General features: G+C 34.5%; 1 protein-coding gene across 1 annotated transcript in view; it reads right to left on the bottom strand.

The window, feature by feature from the left end:
* Positions 1-5,459: 5,459 nt before the first annotated feature.
* Positions 5,460-17,068, bottom strand: part of CACNA2D1 (calcium voltage-gated channel auxiliary subunit alpha2delta 1) — a 486,952-nt gene continuing 475,343 nt past the window's right edge. Inside the window, exons 25-26 of the mRNA XM_029233044.1 lie at positions 10,246-10,297; positions 5,460-8,656 (exon numbers count right to left, since the gene is read on the bottom strand). Coding sequence (XP_029088877.1) covers positions 8,540-8,656; positions 10,246-10,297 — 169 coding nt within the window. The 3' untranslated portion in view covers positions 5,460-8,539. The remainder of the gene's footprint in view (positions 8,657-10,245; positions 10,298-17,068) is intronic.

Here is a 17,068-nt window from a genome sequence, read left to right on the forward strand (position 1 = left end):
CATCAGCATCAGAATGATTGAACTTCCGAGATAAGAAGCAGAGGCTGAACAACTCTTAGATTGTGACTACTATCATTTTTATATCCAAATATTTGTGGAGTCAATAGTATAAATAAGACTGACAAGGAACAGAAGGTTAGAGATGTTACATAACGTGCCCAAGTTGGGGAGCTGTGATGTGGACCCAGGTGGTCTGACTGGAGAGCCTGGCATCTGTATTATGTACTCAATGGTCTTACCTCAGTCAGATATTTGAGGTTCTATGGATTAGATGGACAGGGAAGTCTGAAATCAATCTGAACACTAATCTTTTTAGTGGGTTTTAAAAAGTTTTGGTTAGCCTTTTATTAAGGAAAACATTACTTAATTAAATACAATATCTATAGAAACCAGATTGTCAAGTAATAATATTTCCTAATGTAATTCTGACTTGCCATATCATTTGCCATAAGAATGAACCTATTGACAAAGTTCTCTGATAGTATTTATAGAAATCTGTGGTTCAACCCTATAAGACATTTGATATCATCAATATAATAGGAATAGAATTTCCTGTAGTAGAAATTGTCCTAATAGTGGTTGTGATTATCAACCACAATCAATGAAAGCTATTGGTTATCAGCTGTGTACAGCTATAGAATCTGGATTTGAAGAGAAAATAAAACATTAAAAAGTATAGCCTTCAGAAAAATTGCAGTTGAGTTGGAATCATATTGTATGTTACAATAAAACATGTTCAAAAAAGGGGTTAGTTAAAAAAAATTGAACCAGTAACATACATCTAAATTGGGTTTTGAGAAGTCTAATTCAGAAATAACCTATACCAGAACTGTCACACCTGTCATCTAAGATGCCCCCAGGTAGTGTAGTGCTTGCTGTATGCTAGAAACAGGTGAGATTCTGAATTAGAGTGGGTCCTGAGTGTCAGTATTGTAAACAAAACAAAACTAATGAAACCTCCAATAAGGGTTTCTAAATGAGTCAGTGTTGAGAATCATTATTCTGGAGTGTATATTCCAGAGCACGAGAGAGCATATCATCTTTGTATCCTCAGCACCTTACAAAAATCTCATTCACAATATTTCTGAAGAGTAAGCCCTCATGTTCTCCTCCAGACTTGTCCCGCCAATCCCTGCTTCTAGTACCCTCCATTGTTGCCTAACTTGGGGGACTGCATCCCTCTGCACAATATTAAACTTCAAAAACCTGGGAGTAATTGTAAATTTTGTCCTTTCTTTTTTAGTACACAAGGAAATCATGATGTTTTCTCCTTTTTCCCTTCTAAGTGTTTCTAAAATCAGTCCACTCTTCTTTATCTAGCTTCCTATGCCAGTCAACAAAAAGTTCTCACCTTGACAATAGCCTCTTAATTGGTCTTCTTCCCTGTAGGCGTTCTACCAGTAACCCACATTTCATCCAGAGTGTTTTTCCTGAAATGCGAATCCGATCAAACTGTTCTCTGCTTAAAAATCTTCAGCAGCTTCCAGTTGCCTAAACTAACCCCATGTCATCCAGAGAGGACTCCAGGCTCTGGAGCGTTTTCTCTTCAGCCTCATCTTCCACTTCATCTCTACCTACTTATCACCCACCCCTCAAGCTATACTGAACTCATATTCAGCTCCCTCGTTTCTTGCATGCCCCTCTCAGCTTTCACACACCCTCCTCTATTTGAAACAGTACTGCTACCCCTTTCCCTCAACTCAAAATCATGGTAGCCTTCTCTGGCCACTCAGTCTAGGTTATTCCTAGCCGGTAGTTCCATCAAGGAAGGAATTGCTTTTTATCTTGTATAAGGCTCTACTTCTAACACTTTACTTGTATAAAGAATTAGTAAATGTCTTAAATGACAAATGATGCAGATAATTAGGATCTTAAAAGCTCTAGGCCAAAATGAGGATTATGATGACTGGGAAGATGATTGTGATAGTAATTCATAATACTGATGGAGAGCATTGTTGAGAACGTACACAGTACTGCGCCCTATACATTAATTGTATCACTGAGTCATCATTACAACCCTGCTGTGCAGTTACTCTTTTATGGATGAGGAGACTGAAGCTTGGAAACATTATGTAATTTGCACAGGGTTACAAAGCTAGTAAGTGGTAAAGTCAGAATCGAAATCTAAACAGCAGATTGCCGTTACTACTTGGCTACACTGCCTTCATGATAAGGACTAAGTCAGTAGTTATCAGATGTAGGAATTTTACAGCTTAGTATAATTTTGAAATTAAAAAAGGAGGGATTAGAATGCATATATGACATGTAACCTGTTTACTAACAATTTCCCTATTTATAATAATTATCATCAACTATCCCATAATTTCACAAAAGATAAATCATTGTTTCTTAAACAAATCTAAACAAGAAAAGAAACTATCTGGAAAAGAGCAGTCGTTCTCAGTATAGGAAATTGCCAGTGTTACTCCAATCTTGGTCCGTTATGCACTGTCCTTATATCAATGAAAATGTTACAAGTAGCCTTTTTTTGTTTTGTTTTGTTTTGTTTGTTTTTGTTTTTGCGGTACGCGGGCCTCTCACTGTTGTGGCCCCTCCCACTGCTGTGGCCTCTCCCGTTGCGGAGCACAGGCTCCGAACGCGCAGGCTCAGCAGCCATGGCTCACGGGCCCAGCCGCTCCGCGGCATGTGGGTTCTTCCCAGACCGGGGCACGAACCCGTGTCCCCTGCATCGGCAGACGGATTCCCAACCACTGCACCACCAGGAAAGCCCACAAGTAACCTTTAAAGACATGTTAGGGTCCTGAGATACTCAAGAACTATTGTTATTATGATAAAGCATTTTGAAAAAATAAATCCATGCACCTAAGAAACTCAAAATTTGAAAATAATTTCATGAGTATGCATTTTGGTAAATATATTTTAATGTACTAATAATTACACTGTATAGTCAGATGGCTGAGTCCAGATTTAAACTTTAAGACATTTGTGGCAGAAACAGAAAAACTGCCTAATTTATCATTACAATAAATGTGTTGAAGAAGTGTTAGGTTAAATCTAGCACAAGTGACCCTGGTATATGCTGATTTTTAAAAAGTTCATTATAATAGATATGAACCTGTGACATGATTACTAATTATGGCAAATTATATTGGCTTTCCAATTATGCAGTAATGTCAAACTTATTTCTTAAATACATTTATAAAAAAAATAGAGTCCATTTAAATAAAAATTCTATTAAGCAGCATTGTCGATTATATACCAATTTATAGAAAATTGTGTTGGTGCTTTGTGAATAATAACCCAACTTAAAGATATAATGAATTTGAGAATCAAGAAGCGCCCAAGACCTTAAACTTATTAGAACTTCATACCAGTAACTAAAAATGTTCAGTGGTCACCCAAAACTAAAGGTCAGAGATAATATGCCTTTCAGATCTAACATTCTAAGGCCTAGTTGAGTATACTGCAAAGAGAAGAGACTGTCAATATGCATCTGTGAATGTTCAAAATTTTTTTTTAATTCTAGGTTTATTACTCTAGGAAGTAATGGGGCGAATGTGCTGCACTGGATGTTTGATTTTCCTGTCTGTTTTAAGTAGAGGTGTTCTGAATGTGTTTGCAGGCAGAGGGAAGAAAGCCTGTACAAAGGGGAGACTGAAAATGCTTGAGAAAGGAGAATTGATGAGGCAAGGTCCCAAGGGAAGAGGTGGGGATGGGATCAAGATGATTGATAGAGGAAATGAGGGTAGCTGGGGAGTAAGAGGATTGATTGAGGAGATAAATTGGTACAGAATGAAGCCAGATGTTCAAAAAGCAAATGTTATCCACCTCACCCTTTTAAGTAGGGTTTTCCTGTTAAAATGCCTTGATCAGAGACTAAGGGTCAGATTTTCCAGTAATCACCATCATTGGTATCCACATACTACATTCCTCCCCTGTGTAGGTATTTTCGCTCTTATAGGAGTCCCCAGAATGAGAAGTAGGCTTACATTATATTAGATTCCACATAACATCAGGCGCATTACTTATTAGGTGAACATAGGGGGGCAGGTGGTAAGCTGGTCTAAAGGTAAAAGGCATACAACAGTTTAAAAAAACAAAAACAAAAAAAACCTCTTTATACTGTACTTCACTGCCCTAGCTTCTGTTTGCTATAAACTAGCTAGGAGAGATATTTAACTGTTAGTCAGATGTATAAAAGATATGCACGTTTCAGACATTCTAACTTGTTTCTTTCAAACTGTTTTCCCAAGGTCCTTAAAAGAAACATGGAAACATTATTTTTGCCTAGAAAAAAGTTTTTTCTTACGTAAGTCAAAAGTCTGTTTTAATAAGTTTCTAAACGCTCTGATGGCAAAAGCACGTGTGAGAAGTGTCAGAGTCTCAAGGAGTTGCAATTTCATTTGTTTGTGAGTTGAGGTTTGTAATTGTAAAGGCAACTTTCGTAATCCCAAATTTTACTTCCACAATCTAGAATTCTCTGCACTGGAAAGCCTGCTTTCTTAAACTGTATGTATGACAGAGACCTCTGTTTCTTTCAATTGGATTTTAAATAAATAATCAAAACTGGTGACTTTAAATGATAAACTTTTATTCTGAATATACTGTTTTTGCACAGGATTTAACACAACATTTTCTGGGATTATAAATATTTTTATAACAGTAATATACAAATTTTTACAAAACGTTTTTATCGGGCTAATTTCCACAAAAGTGTCAAGAGAACATAATAAAGGGGAGAAAAGATCTTTTGTTCACAGAGCCACTTGGCCTTTTGCATGGATGCACACTCAGCACTTCAATAAAAGTATCCCTAATGGTATGATCCAACAACATACAGCACAACAAAAAAGACAGCTTTGTCAGGTCACACTGTAAACCCAACTGGCATCTATTCAAGACAGTATCCCATTAGTCTCAGTGGAATTTCTTTGAGTTAACCTTGTGAACTAGAAATAAAGTAGATGAAACTTGGTAAGGGTTGTCTAAGACTTTGAAATTCTGGAATTTTTTCGAGAAATCAAGAAACTTCACACTTTTGCTCTACTGATTTGCTCTTTACAGAAATGTACATGGGATAATAGCAATGTTAACATTCTGCTATGGGAAAGCAACACACATTCCAGATAATTGTAAAATATTTGAGACTGCGGGCAAGTGAAACCATCATTCTATGCTATGCTTAAAAAAAAAGTCACAACCTCCATTTTGTTACACTAGGTCAGACTCTGTACCTCTAGACACTTTAATGTCAACTAACATGATTAATGGAATAGTTCAGAGTTTTAATAAGACATAGAATTTAAGCTTTGGTGGAGAGAAAGATTTAAATGAGATGTAAAATACAAGAGAGCATCAAATAAGCAAGTAACACTTGGGTTGCAAAGGTCACTTAAAAGGGATACTGCCTATTTGAACCCTGTAAGGCCAGTTTTAAAGTTAATAAAAGGAATATTATAGGAAAACTTACAAACGGCAGCAACACTGTCTTGTTTTTTCCAAGTTAAGCAATGACGCCTCAAGCATTAGAAACATGAAAAAGATCATACCAAAATCTTATAGGCCCAGGACCTAAAAGTCTCTTCAATCAAACTTGCTAACTATGTCATGTTAAAAACCTGTTACAAATATGGACCACGACTGGTGTTTGGCAGTAATGCTGGTTGTTCAAATGAAAAAATATAAACAAACCATTAATGCAAAGTTCATTCCTGTTATTCAACAGCAATGCAAGACTTTTGATTCTGTTAGTGACAAAATACAGTAAGCTGCATGAGCATAGCCAAAATTAAGTAAGCAAAAGGGGTTTAAAAGCTTTTTTCTTGATCTCTTGTACAGTTTGGTCTTTGAAAATCAGTATTTATAACAGGCTGAAATTTAGGTTCGTGTCAACAGTAGAACTCACAGAAAAATCCTAAATTAAAGATAACAATTGGATGGGACAAGTGTTACTGTCTTTCAAAAAATTACGCCACATGCGTGAAGACTAGTATTAGGCACGAGAATAACGTTCTAACCCAATTTATTAACGTATGTGAGAGCATGTTCTTACCCAATTTATTAACGTATGTGTGGTTGTTATATGTTTATTTTATGACAGAAAACAAAGGATCACGGCAAGACTCGTGCATGTAAATATATTTTGATGGCAAGTGAAATCAAATAGGACCCTGCCAAGAGATGCCAAGTTTAACTGTGATTAACACAACAACAATGTAGTTGATGAAAACATTATTTCAGTGACATTAGCCATGAAAATATATTTAATAGATTTTAAAGATAATTTTAAGGTAGTTTGTTGTATGCTGGAAGCAATTCAGTTGTTTAAATGTGCGTCGTTTATATACACAAACTAACATAACTGTATATTTCGATATCCCCTTCCCAACACTTTCATGATTTAAAATAGTCAGCAAAAGTTAACAATAAGTTTTAAATATTTAATTAACAAACAACATGATTTAAACATATTGTTACTAGAGTGAGAAGTTCCATATTTTTTTAAATCACTTTGGTGTTTTCTAAAATGTCAGTACCAGTTACAAATGAGACTACAAAATCACAACAATGCATTAGAAATGGTAACTGATGTCAACTCTTAGAACAATAGTTGGCAAAGTGATTCCATTTTCCCCTCCCCCCATTTTTAAATAAAAAAATATTTTAAATAAGGAAATGTACACAAATGGTACCTAGGGTATATTGGTGGTGGAGGAAATTACAAATGTATGCAAAGCTAAAAACAAAACAAATAGACCTTTTAAACTACGCTAAAGAATTGGTTATATCTTTGATATATGAAGCATATTAAAGCATGCTGGATAATGTTAATAAGATTTTTACTTAAAAATGGTATATAAGAAAATTTCCAGCATAGACACACACCAATATATGGCATGTTTGAAAAAAGAACAAATGCATTTTACCATTAAAAATATCTGCATACTTCCAGCAGAATTATTCCCTATAGTTAGAGTTACACATTCATTGTTTTTACCCTTTCTTCAAATACTGTTTACCCCTGAAAATAATCTTTAAAAGCATAAATAAATTCTGCTACCATATTACTCTATAATGAAATATCTAATTTACTACACTAACCATTTTCACTAATGAGGCTGTATAAAAACAATTTTGATTATTCACAATCAAGTATTCGTGTGCATACATATAGATTCAAGGTTTCCTTTTTGTTCAGATTATTGTAAAACCCTCATCAAACTGCATGGAAATTTTGGTCAAGTGATCATACCATTTAAAACAGAGGGAACAAAAGCAGCAGCAGCAGCAAATTTGGGATTGTACGTGCTGCTATTCCAGCGAATAAAGAGGAAACCTAGGGTGAATCTTCATTGAGAACATATATGTACTCTTCAAAAAATAAATGTGTCAAATCTGATTTATGTACTTAAAATATCTGTACATAGGTTTTCAGGCAAAAGCACGAGAATCTGTATAAAATCCATTAATTCCCATTTCACCATTTACCTAATCCAATCATTCAGCATTTACACTGCACAGTATATTCAGAGTAGTTTAACGACATTTTAAAAGATGACTTAAGTGCATTACATTGCAAGGTTCAGATTCTTACATAACAATAATGTCACTCAGTTAACTTTTCAACGGACTATACTCTACAGTAAGAGAAAAACAAACCGAAAGTTAAAATAGCAGCAGCATCATGCAAAATACCCTTGGTGACCAAAGTTCATTTATCACAAGAAAAAACATTTCCCCTCCCCCCAACAAGCTTTCCTTAGAGCATTTTGAAATATCTGGCTAGCACTACAGAACTTTACTGTGAACAAAAAGAACATTGCATCAAAGCGTTTATTAAGGGCTCACATTTATGAGGAAATATGTCGCATATTAATTCTACCCTCAAGCACCTTTAATTTCTTAATTATTTTCAAACAACCAATTCATTACCCCACCAAAACTTGGTCATCATTTGTGTTATATTTCTGGCAGAGAAGCCATTCTTCATAAAGCATTTTATTCATGGCAATTTTTATCGTAGAAAATAAGCCATAATTTCTATTTTGACAGATTACACCAATGTTAATTATCTCTCTCCCCCCCTCTCTCTCTCTCTCTATGTATACGTTCAATAATAATTACTCAAAGCAGCAAATAATTTTGAACAGAAGAATAAGGAAAAAATAACTTTCTTTTCCCCTAGAGATTTTCTTGGTAAAAGAACAAGGATTGCAGCAAGTCAGAATTCCAGGTCAAAATTAAGATAATTTGTATGATTCATAAACAACTGTGTGGGGGAGCCCTTTTACACGTAATCACCAACAATGCAACAACAAATTCTCAAATTTTCCAATAGAGAGCATGTATAGTATTTTGCTTTGATGTTATATATAGATGATGCAGGGTTCACACTTAAGGATCTGACACCCTGACATGCAGCCAGCGGGTGCCTTAAGAGTCTGTGTCTTAGAGTGAGGCCCTGGGATGGTCTGAGCTAGTGGTCTGCTGATTCCACAGTTGACCCTCTTTTAATGCAATGGAGGGCTCACGTTTTGGCAGGGTCTGGAGTTTAATATGCAGATTTGGTTTAAGAAGGTCATAACTGGTAGTGTCTGCTGCCAGATAAAAGCCAAAGTAGTACACACTGGATTCCGATGATGGACCACAGGGAGGGACTTAACCCAGAAACACCCCCGCAGTCGGTATAATCCTCCTGTTGGAAAGAAAAGGAAAACAGAAAACTCCTGAAAAATATTTAGTAAGACATCTCCCAGAGCACGCCGTGTTTAGTCCACTTCTGAACTCACCTTATAAAGCTGCTTTAATTTGAATCCAGATAAATTACACTGTCCTAGATTTTACTGTTCAACAATTTTAGATAAAGCCGTTTTCCTAGTACCGTTTGAAGAATGCGTTACAGTTTTAGTTGTAGATTCTGATGATTATGAAAGGAAATACTTTATGCTGTTTTGAGTGATATTCCAGTTTCTAAATTGAAAAACCTTACTTTCACAGTATTAAATATCCTTCTATATTTATAAGTACAAGATATAAAAATAAAATTTCATAGTCTATTTTATAATTCCCAAGAATTATGATATTAGCAATTAATGCTCAATAAGGCAAAGTCTGAGATTGGTAAAATAAATAAATTTGAGAAATGAACTTCTATTTTCCCTGTCCCTTATATCGAATTTCAAACGTGAACATATCATGCTGCACATGTAGCATCTGGACCTTCATCAAGAATTAAAATGAAGAATAATGTAGTTGAACCCTAAAAGAAAGGACACTCTGAAAACCTATATCCAAAATAAAGAGCTAAGCTAGCAGGAGAGGTTTATCCTGTTTAGAGAACCATGAAATCGAAGCTACATATTTGCTCAGTTGGATCCCCCCCCCCCCCCCCGTCTAGTGGCAGATCATTAGATTCCTTGCTAACACAAAATTATTCTTTACCTTTTATTCCTAGGTTCTGTATTCTGTAACATTTTCTGCATCCTCTGATTCCTTTAAATATACTGAATTTCATTAAAAAAACTTCCTATCTTAAGAGGTACAAACTATTAGGTATAAAATAAGCTAAAAGGATATCTTGTACAACACGGTATATAGCAACATTTTATAACTATAAATGGAATAAAACCTTTAAAAGTTGTGAATCACTGTATTTTACACCTGTAACTTAAATAATATTATAGGTCAACTATACTTCAATTAAAAAAAAAAACAAGAAAACCTCCCTTCTAATTATTTTCCTAAACATCTTTCAAGAATTCACTAATCCAAGGTTCATCTTCCAATAATCAAAATAATAGGTTATGTAAGAAAATAAATTTTCTAGTCTGAATGATTTTACAAAGACTCTGAGCTCCCAGAGACTAAAACATTGGCTCTTTTTGCTCATTAGGGTTTAATACAGTGCCTGCCACCAAGTAAATAACATTTTCTTCTTGAATTGTATTCTAAGGCCGCAGAAGTCTGTTAAAGAGAATTCTGAGGAAAAAAATCTACTAAGGAAAATTTTATTTTTCAATTCCCAGAAGTGGGATTGCTGGATTATATAGTAATTCTACTTTTAATTTTTTGAGGAACCTCAATATTGTTTTCCACAGTGGCTGCACCAATTTACACTCCCACCAACTAAGTGTAAGGATTCCGTTTTATCCGCATCCTTGACAGCATTTGTTATTTCTTGTCTTTGTGATAATAGTCATTCTAACAGGTGTGAGGTGATAACTCATTGTAGTTTTGACTTATATTTCTCTGATGTGTACTGATGTTGAGTATTTTTTCACATACCTGTTGGCCATCTGTATATCTTCTTTGTAAAAATGCATATTGAGATCCTTTGCTTATTTTAAAATCAGATTAGTTTTTTGATCTCGAATTATATGAGTTCTTCATATATTTTGGATACTGGCCCCTTATCACATACATGATTTGCAAACATTCCCTCCCATTCTATGGGCTGTCTTTTAATTCTGTTGGTTTCCTTTGCTGTGTAGAAGCTTTTAAGTTTGATGTAGTCCCACTTTTTCATTCTTGTTTTTGTTGCCTTTGCTTTCTTATGGTGACAAGTCCAAAAAGTCACTACCAACACCAATGCCAAGGAGCTTACTACCTATATTTTCTTCTAGGAGTTTTATGGTTTCAGGTCTTCAAGCCATTAATCCATTTTGAGTTGATTTTTGTGTATGGCGTAAGATAGTGGTCCAGTTTCATTCTTCTGCATATGGCTGTTCAGTTTTTCTAGCACTTTTTATTGAAGAGACTTTCTTTTCCCCAATGTATATTCTTGGCTCCTTTGTCATAAATCAATTGACCATATATGCATGGGTTATTTCTGGGTTCTCTGTTCTGTTCCATTGGTCCGTGTCTTTTTTTATGCCAGTGCCATACTGTTTTGATTACTGTAGTTGTTTAATCCAGTTTCAAATCAGGATGTATCATGCATCCGACTTTGTTTTTCCTTCTCAAGATTGTGCTGGATTTTTGGGTCTTTTGTGGTTTCATATATGTATTTTAGGATTGCTCTAATTCTGTAAAAAACGCCATTGAAATTTTGATGGGGATTGCATGCAATCTGTAGATTATTTTGGGTGCTATGGACATTATAACAATTCTACTCTATGAGCCCTGAATATTCTTCCACTTATTTGTGTTGTCTTCAGTTTCTTTCATTAATGTCTTATAGTTTTCAGTGTATAGGTCTTTCACCTTTTTGGTTACCTTTATTCTTAGGTATTTTATTCATTTTGATGCAAATACAAGTGGAATTATTTACTTTCTTAATTTCTCTTTCTGATAGTTCATTATTATGGTATAGAAATGCAAATGATCTTTGTATATTAGTTTTGTATCTTGTAAATGCTTTTCCTGCATCTAATAAGATGATCATATGATTTTTAGCCTTTATTTTGTTAATGTATGTATCACATCAATTGATTTGTGGATTTTGAAGAATCCTTGCATTCCTGGAATAAATCTCACTTGATCACGGTGTATGACCCTTTTAATGGGTTGTTGAATTAACCTTGATAATATATTGTTGAGGAATTTTTCATCTATTTTCATCAAGGATATTGGCCTAAAATTTTCTTGTAGTATCCTTGTCTGGTTTTGGTATCATGGTAATAAGGCTGGCATTGTAAAAGTGAATCAGGAAGTGTTCATTCCTCTTTAATTTTTTGGAAGAGTTTGGAAGGACAGGTATTAATTGTTCTTTGAATGTTTGGTAGAATTCACCAGTGAGGCCATCTGGTCGTGGACTTTGTTTCTTGGGAGGTTTTTGATAACTGATGCAATCTTCTTACTAGTAATTGGTCTGTTCAGATTTTCTATTTCTATTTTTTCATGATTCAGTCTTGATAGGTTGTATGTTTCTAGGAATTTACCCATTTCTAGGATGTCGAATTTTTTGGCAATTTTTACACTGTCTTGCTATTTCTCCCTTTAAGTCTGTTAATTTTTACTATATTTAGGTGCTCCTATGTTGGGTGCATATTTACAAATGTTTATATCCTCTTGTTGGATTGACCACTTTATCATTATGTAATGACCTTGACTGTCTCATTACAGCTTTTAAGTCTATTTTGCCTATGTATACCCACCCCAGCTTTCTTTTGGTTTCCATTTGCATGGAATATCTTTTTCCATTTCAGTGTGTGTATGTCCTTAAAGTTGAAATTAGTTGACTCTAATACACAGCATAAAATCATCTCCTGTTTTTTAATAGATTCTGCTACTCTATGTCATTTGATTGGAGAATTTAGTCCATTTAACATTTAAAGTAATTGTTGATAGATGGTAATTATTATTACTGCAATTTTGTTAAATTGTTTTTGAGCTATTTTGAAAGTCCTTTGTTCTTTTTCTCTTATTGCTCTCTTCACTTGTGAGTTGATCATTTTCTAGAGTGGCATGCTTAGATTCCGTTCTCTTTATCTTTTGTGTATCTACCACAGATTTTTGTTTTGTGGTTATTATAACAACTGTTATAAATATAACATTTTATGTAAGCCTCATAATATTTAGTGTTATAAATAAGTTGATAAGCCTCATAATAAGCTGATAACAACTTAAGTTAAAATGCATTCTAAAACCCTACACTTTACTTCCTCCTCCATGTTTTGTTTTTTATTTCAAAATTTACATATCTTTAGTCTGTGTATCCATTACTTATTGTATGATAGTTATTTTTACTATATTTGTCTTTTAACATTCATACTAGATATGTAAGTGATTAACCCACTATCATTACAATATTAGATTATTCTGAATTTAACTATATATTGGTCTTTACCAGTGAGATTTATACTTTCATATGTTTTCCTGTTACTAATTAGTGCTGTTTTGTTTCAGCTTAAAGGAACACCTTTAACATTTCTTGTAAGGCCAGTCTAGTGGTGATGAACTCCTTTAGCTTTTGCTTGTCTACAACTCTTCTTTTCACCTTCAAAGTGGAAGGACAGTTTTGCTAGGTAGAGTGTTTTTGGTTGGCAGGTTTTTTTCTTTCAGTACTTTGAATATATCACGCCACTCCCTGCAGGCCTGCATATTCTGGTGGAAAGATCCTGGTAGCCTTAGAGGTTTCCTTGTATGTTACAAGTTGTTTTCCTTGCTGCTTTTAAGATTCTCTCCTTGTCATTTACTTTAAAAAAAAATTTATATTAGAATATAGTTGATATACAATGTTGTGTTAATTTCAGGTGTACAGCCATGTGATTGTTTCACATAGACATATATCTACTCTTTTTTCAGATTCTTTTCTTATATAGGTTATTACGGAGTGTTGAGTGGAGTTCCCTGTGCTTTACAGTAGGTCCTTTTTGATTATCTATTTTACATATAGATCAGTGTGTATGTGTTGATCCCAACCTCCTAATTTATACCTCTCCCAACGTTTCCCCTTTGGTAACCATAAGTTTCTTTTTGAAGTCTGTGAGTCTGTTTCTGTTTTGTAAATAAGTTCATTTGTACCATTTTTTAAAAATTCCACATATAAGTGATATCGTATGATATTCGTCATTGTCTGACTTATTTCATTTAGCATGATAATCTCTAGGTCTATCCATGTTGCTGCACATGGCGTTATTTGGTTCTTTCTTATGGCTGAGTAATATTCCATTGTATATATGTGCCACATCTTCTGTACCCACTCCTCTGTTGATGGACATTTAGGTTGCTTCCATATCCTGGTTATTGTAAATAATGCTGCTATGAGCATTGGGGTTCATGTATATTTTCAAAGTATGGTTTTCTCCAGGTATATGCCCAGGAGTGGGATTGCTGGATCATACGGTGGCTCTATTTTTAGTTTTTTAAGGAACATCCAGACTGTTCTCCATAAAGGTTGTACCAATTTACATTCCCACTGACAGTGTAGGAGGGTTTCCTTTTCTCTGCATCCTCTCCAGCATTTATTGTTTGTAGACTTTTTGATGACAGCCATTCTGACTGGTGTGAGGTGATACCTCATTGTAGTTTTGATTTGCATTTCTCTAATAATCAGTGATGTTAAGCATCTTTTCATGTGCTTTTTGGCCATTTGTATGTCTTATTTATTTTTAATTAATTTTTATTGGAGTATAGTTGATTTACAATGTTGTGTTAGTTTCTGCTTACAGCACAGTGAATCAGTTATACATATACATATATCCACTCTTTTGTAGATTCTATTCCCATATAAGTCATTAGAGTATTGAGTAGAGTTCCCTGTGCTATACAGTAGGCTCTTGTTAGTAATCTCCAAATTTATCCCTCCTGGCCCCCCCCATACCCCATGGTAACCTTACATTTGTTTTCTATATCTGTGACTCTATTTCTATTTTGTAAACAGGTTCATTTGTACCATTTTTTTAGATTCCACATATCATCTGTATGTCTTCTTTGGAGAAATGTCTTTTTAGATGTTCTGCTCATTTTTTGATTGGGTTGTTTTTTTTTTTGATATCGAGCTGCATGAGCTGTTTGTCTCTTTTGGAGATTAATCCCTTGTCTGTCACTTTGTTTGCAAATCTGTTCTCCCATTGTGTGAGTTTTCTTCGTTTTGTTTACGGTTTATTTTGCTGTGCAAAAGCTTTGGAGTTTAATTAGGTCCCATTTGTTTGTTTTTATTTTCATTACTCTAGGAGGTGGATCCAAAATATCTTGCTGCAGTTTATGTCAAAGAGTGTCCTGCCTCTGTTTCCTCTAAGAGGTTTATAGTATCTAGCCTTACATTTAGGTCTTTAATCCATTTTGAGTTTATTTTTGTGTATGGTGTTAGAGAATGTTCTAGTTTCATTCTTTTACATGTAGTGTCCAGTGTTCCCAGCATCACTTATTCAAGAGACTGTCTTTTCTCCACTGTATATTCTTGCCTCCTTTGTCATAGATTTACTTTTGATAATTTAATTAGAATATGTCTTTGTATGGGTCTCTTTTACTTTAATTGAAATATATTTGAAATATAACATTGTGTAAATTTAAGGTATACATGTTAATATGATAATTTATGTATTATAATATGATTGCCATTAAAGTGATAATTAGCACCTCTATCACATTTCATAGTTGTCCTTTTTCTAGTAGTTGTAATAATTCATTTTTAATCTCAGCATATTTGATGAATATAATCGTTTTCTATATTCACTGTACCGTGCATTAGCTCTCTAGGGCTTACTTACTGCTTGTTGTAAGACTGTACCCTTGAACAACATCTCTCTTATCCCCTAACCCCCATTCCATGGTAACCACCATTTATTTCTGTTTTTATGAGTTTGGCTTTTTAGATTCTACACACAGTACTTGTCTTTCTCACTTAGCATAATGTGCCCAAGGTCCATCCATGTTGTTGCAAATGGCAGGCTGTCTTCCTTTCTCATGGCTGAAAAATATTACATTGTATAAGTATAAATCCCATTTCTTATTTTATTCATTGGTTGATGGCCATCTAGGTTGTCTCCATATCTTGGCTGCTGTGAATAACGTTGCAGTGAATGTGGGAGTACAGATATCTCTTCAAAATCCTGTTTTCATTTCCTTTGCACATATACCCAGAAGTAGAATTGATGGATCATGTGGTAGATTAATTTTTAATTATTTGAGAAACCTCCATATTGGTTGCAGTAATTTACATTCCCACCAACAGTGTATAAAGGTTCCCTTTTATTCACATCTCCCCAGCACCTGTTGTCTCGTCTTCTTGATGACATCCATTCTAACAGGTGTGAGGTGATAGCTCACTGTAGTTTTGTGTTTCCCTGATGATTAGTGATATTGAGAATGTTTTCATGTGCCTCTTGGCCATTTGGATGTCTTCTTTGGAAAAATGTCTAGTTTTTCTGCCCTTTTTTTAGTTGGATTATTTGTTGTTTCTTTTTCTTTTTGTCTTTGAGTTTTATGAGTTTTTAAATATATTTTGGATACTAACCCCTTATCTGATACATGGTTTGCAAAATTTTTCTTGCATTCTGTAGGATGCATTTTCATTTGGTTAATTGTTTCTTTTGCTGTGCGCAAGTGTTCAAGTTTGATGTAGTTCCATTTGCTGACTTTTGCTTTTATTGTTTGTGCTTTTGGTGTTATATCCAAAAATCACTCTCAATACCACTGTTGGGGAGCCTCCTCTCTGTTTCTACTAAGTTTTATAGTTATTAGGACTTGTGTTAAATCTGTGATCCATTTTGAGTTAATTTTTTGTGAGCGGTAAGATAGGGGTCCAGTTTCATTGTTCTGCATGTGTTTATCCAATTTCCCCATTACCATTTGTTGAAGAGACTATCATTTCCCCATTGGGCATTCTTGGCTCCACTATCAAATATTAGTTGACTGTGTATGCAGGGGTTTAATTCTGGGCTCTCTTCTGTTCTGTTAGTCTGTGTCTATTATGCCAGTATCCTACCCTATTTTAAAAATTACTGTAGCTTTGTACTACAGTCTGAAAACAGGACGTTTGATACCTCTGGCTTTGTTCTTTTTCCTGAGAAATGCTTTGACTATTTTGCAGACTTCGTCACTTCATATAAATTTTAGGATTTTTTTTTTCTATCTCTGTGAAGAATGCCATTGGTTTTTTGATGGGGATTGTGTTGAATCTAAGGTGACTTCGAGTAGTACAGACATTTTAACTGTCAGTTCTTATGGTCCATCAGCATGGATGTCTTTCCATTTGTGTCAACTTCGATTTCTTTTAGGAAAGTCATGTAGTTTTGATTGTACAGAACTTTCACTTCCTTGGTTAAAGTAATTTCTGGGTATTTCATTGTTTTTGATGTTATTGTGAGTGTGACAGTTTTATTTTTCAGACATTTCATCCTAGTGTATAGAAATGCCAACTGATTTTTGTATGTTGATTTTATATCCTGAAATTTAGTCAAATTGTTGATTAGTGCCAACAGTTTTTTACTGGAGTTTTTTATATACAGAATCATATCATGTGCAAATAGTGACAGTTTTACTTCTTCCCTCACTATGAGTTTGGAGGTATTACCTCTTCCTCACTTGGTTTGGACGTATTTGGATAACTCTTATTTGTAACTCTCTGGGCTTCCTGGATTTGGGCACCTGTTTCTTTTCCTAGGTTAAGAAAGTTTTCACTCATTTCTTCAAAAAGTTTTCTGCCCTTGTCTGCTTTTCTTCT

Source organism: Monodon monoceros, unplaced genomic scaffold (genome assembly GCF_005190385.1).
Source record: "Monodon monoceros isolate NGI ecotype Baffin Bay Population unplaced genomic scaffold, NGI_Narwhal_1 Super_Scaffold_2, whole genome shotgun sequence".
NCBI classification, from domain to species: domain Eukaryota; kingdom Metazoa; phylum Chordata; class Mammalia; order Artiodactyla; family Monodontidae; genus Monodon; species Monodon monoceros.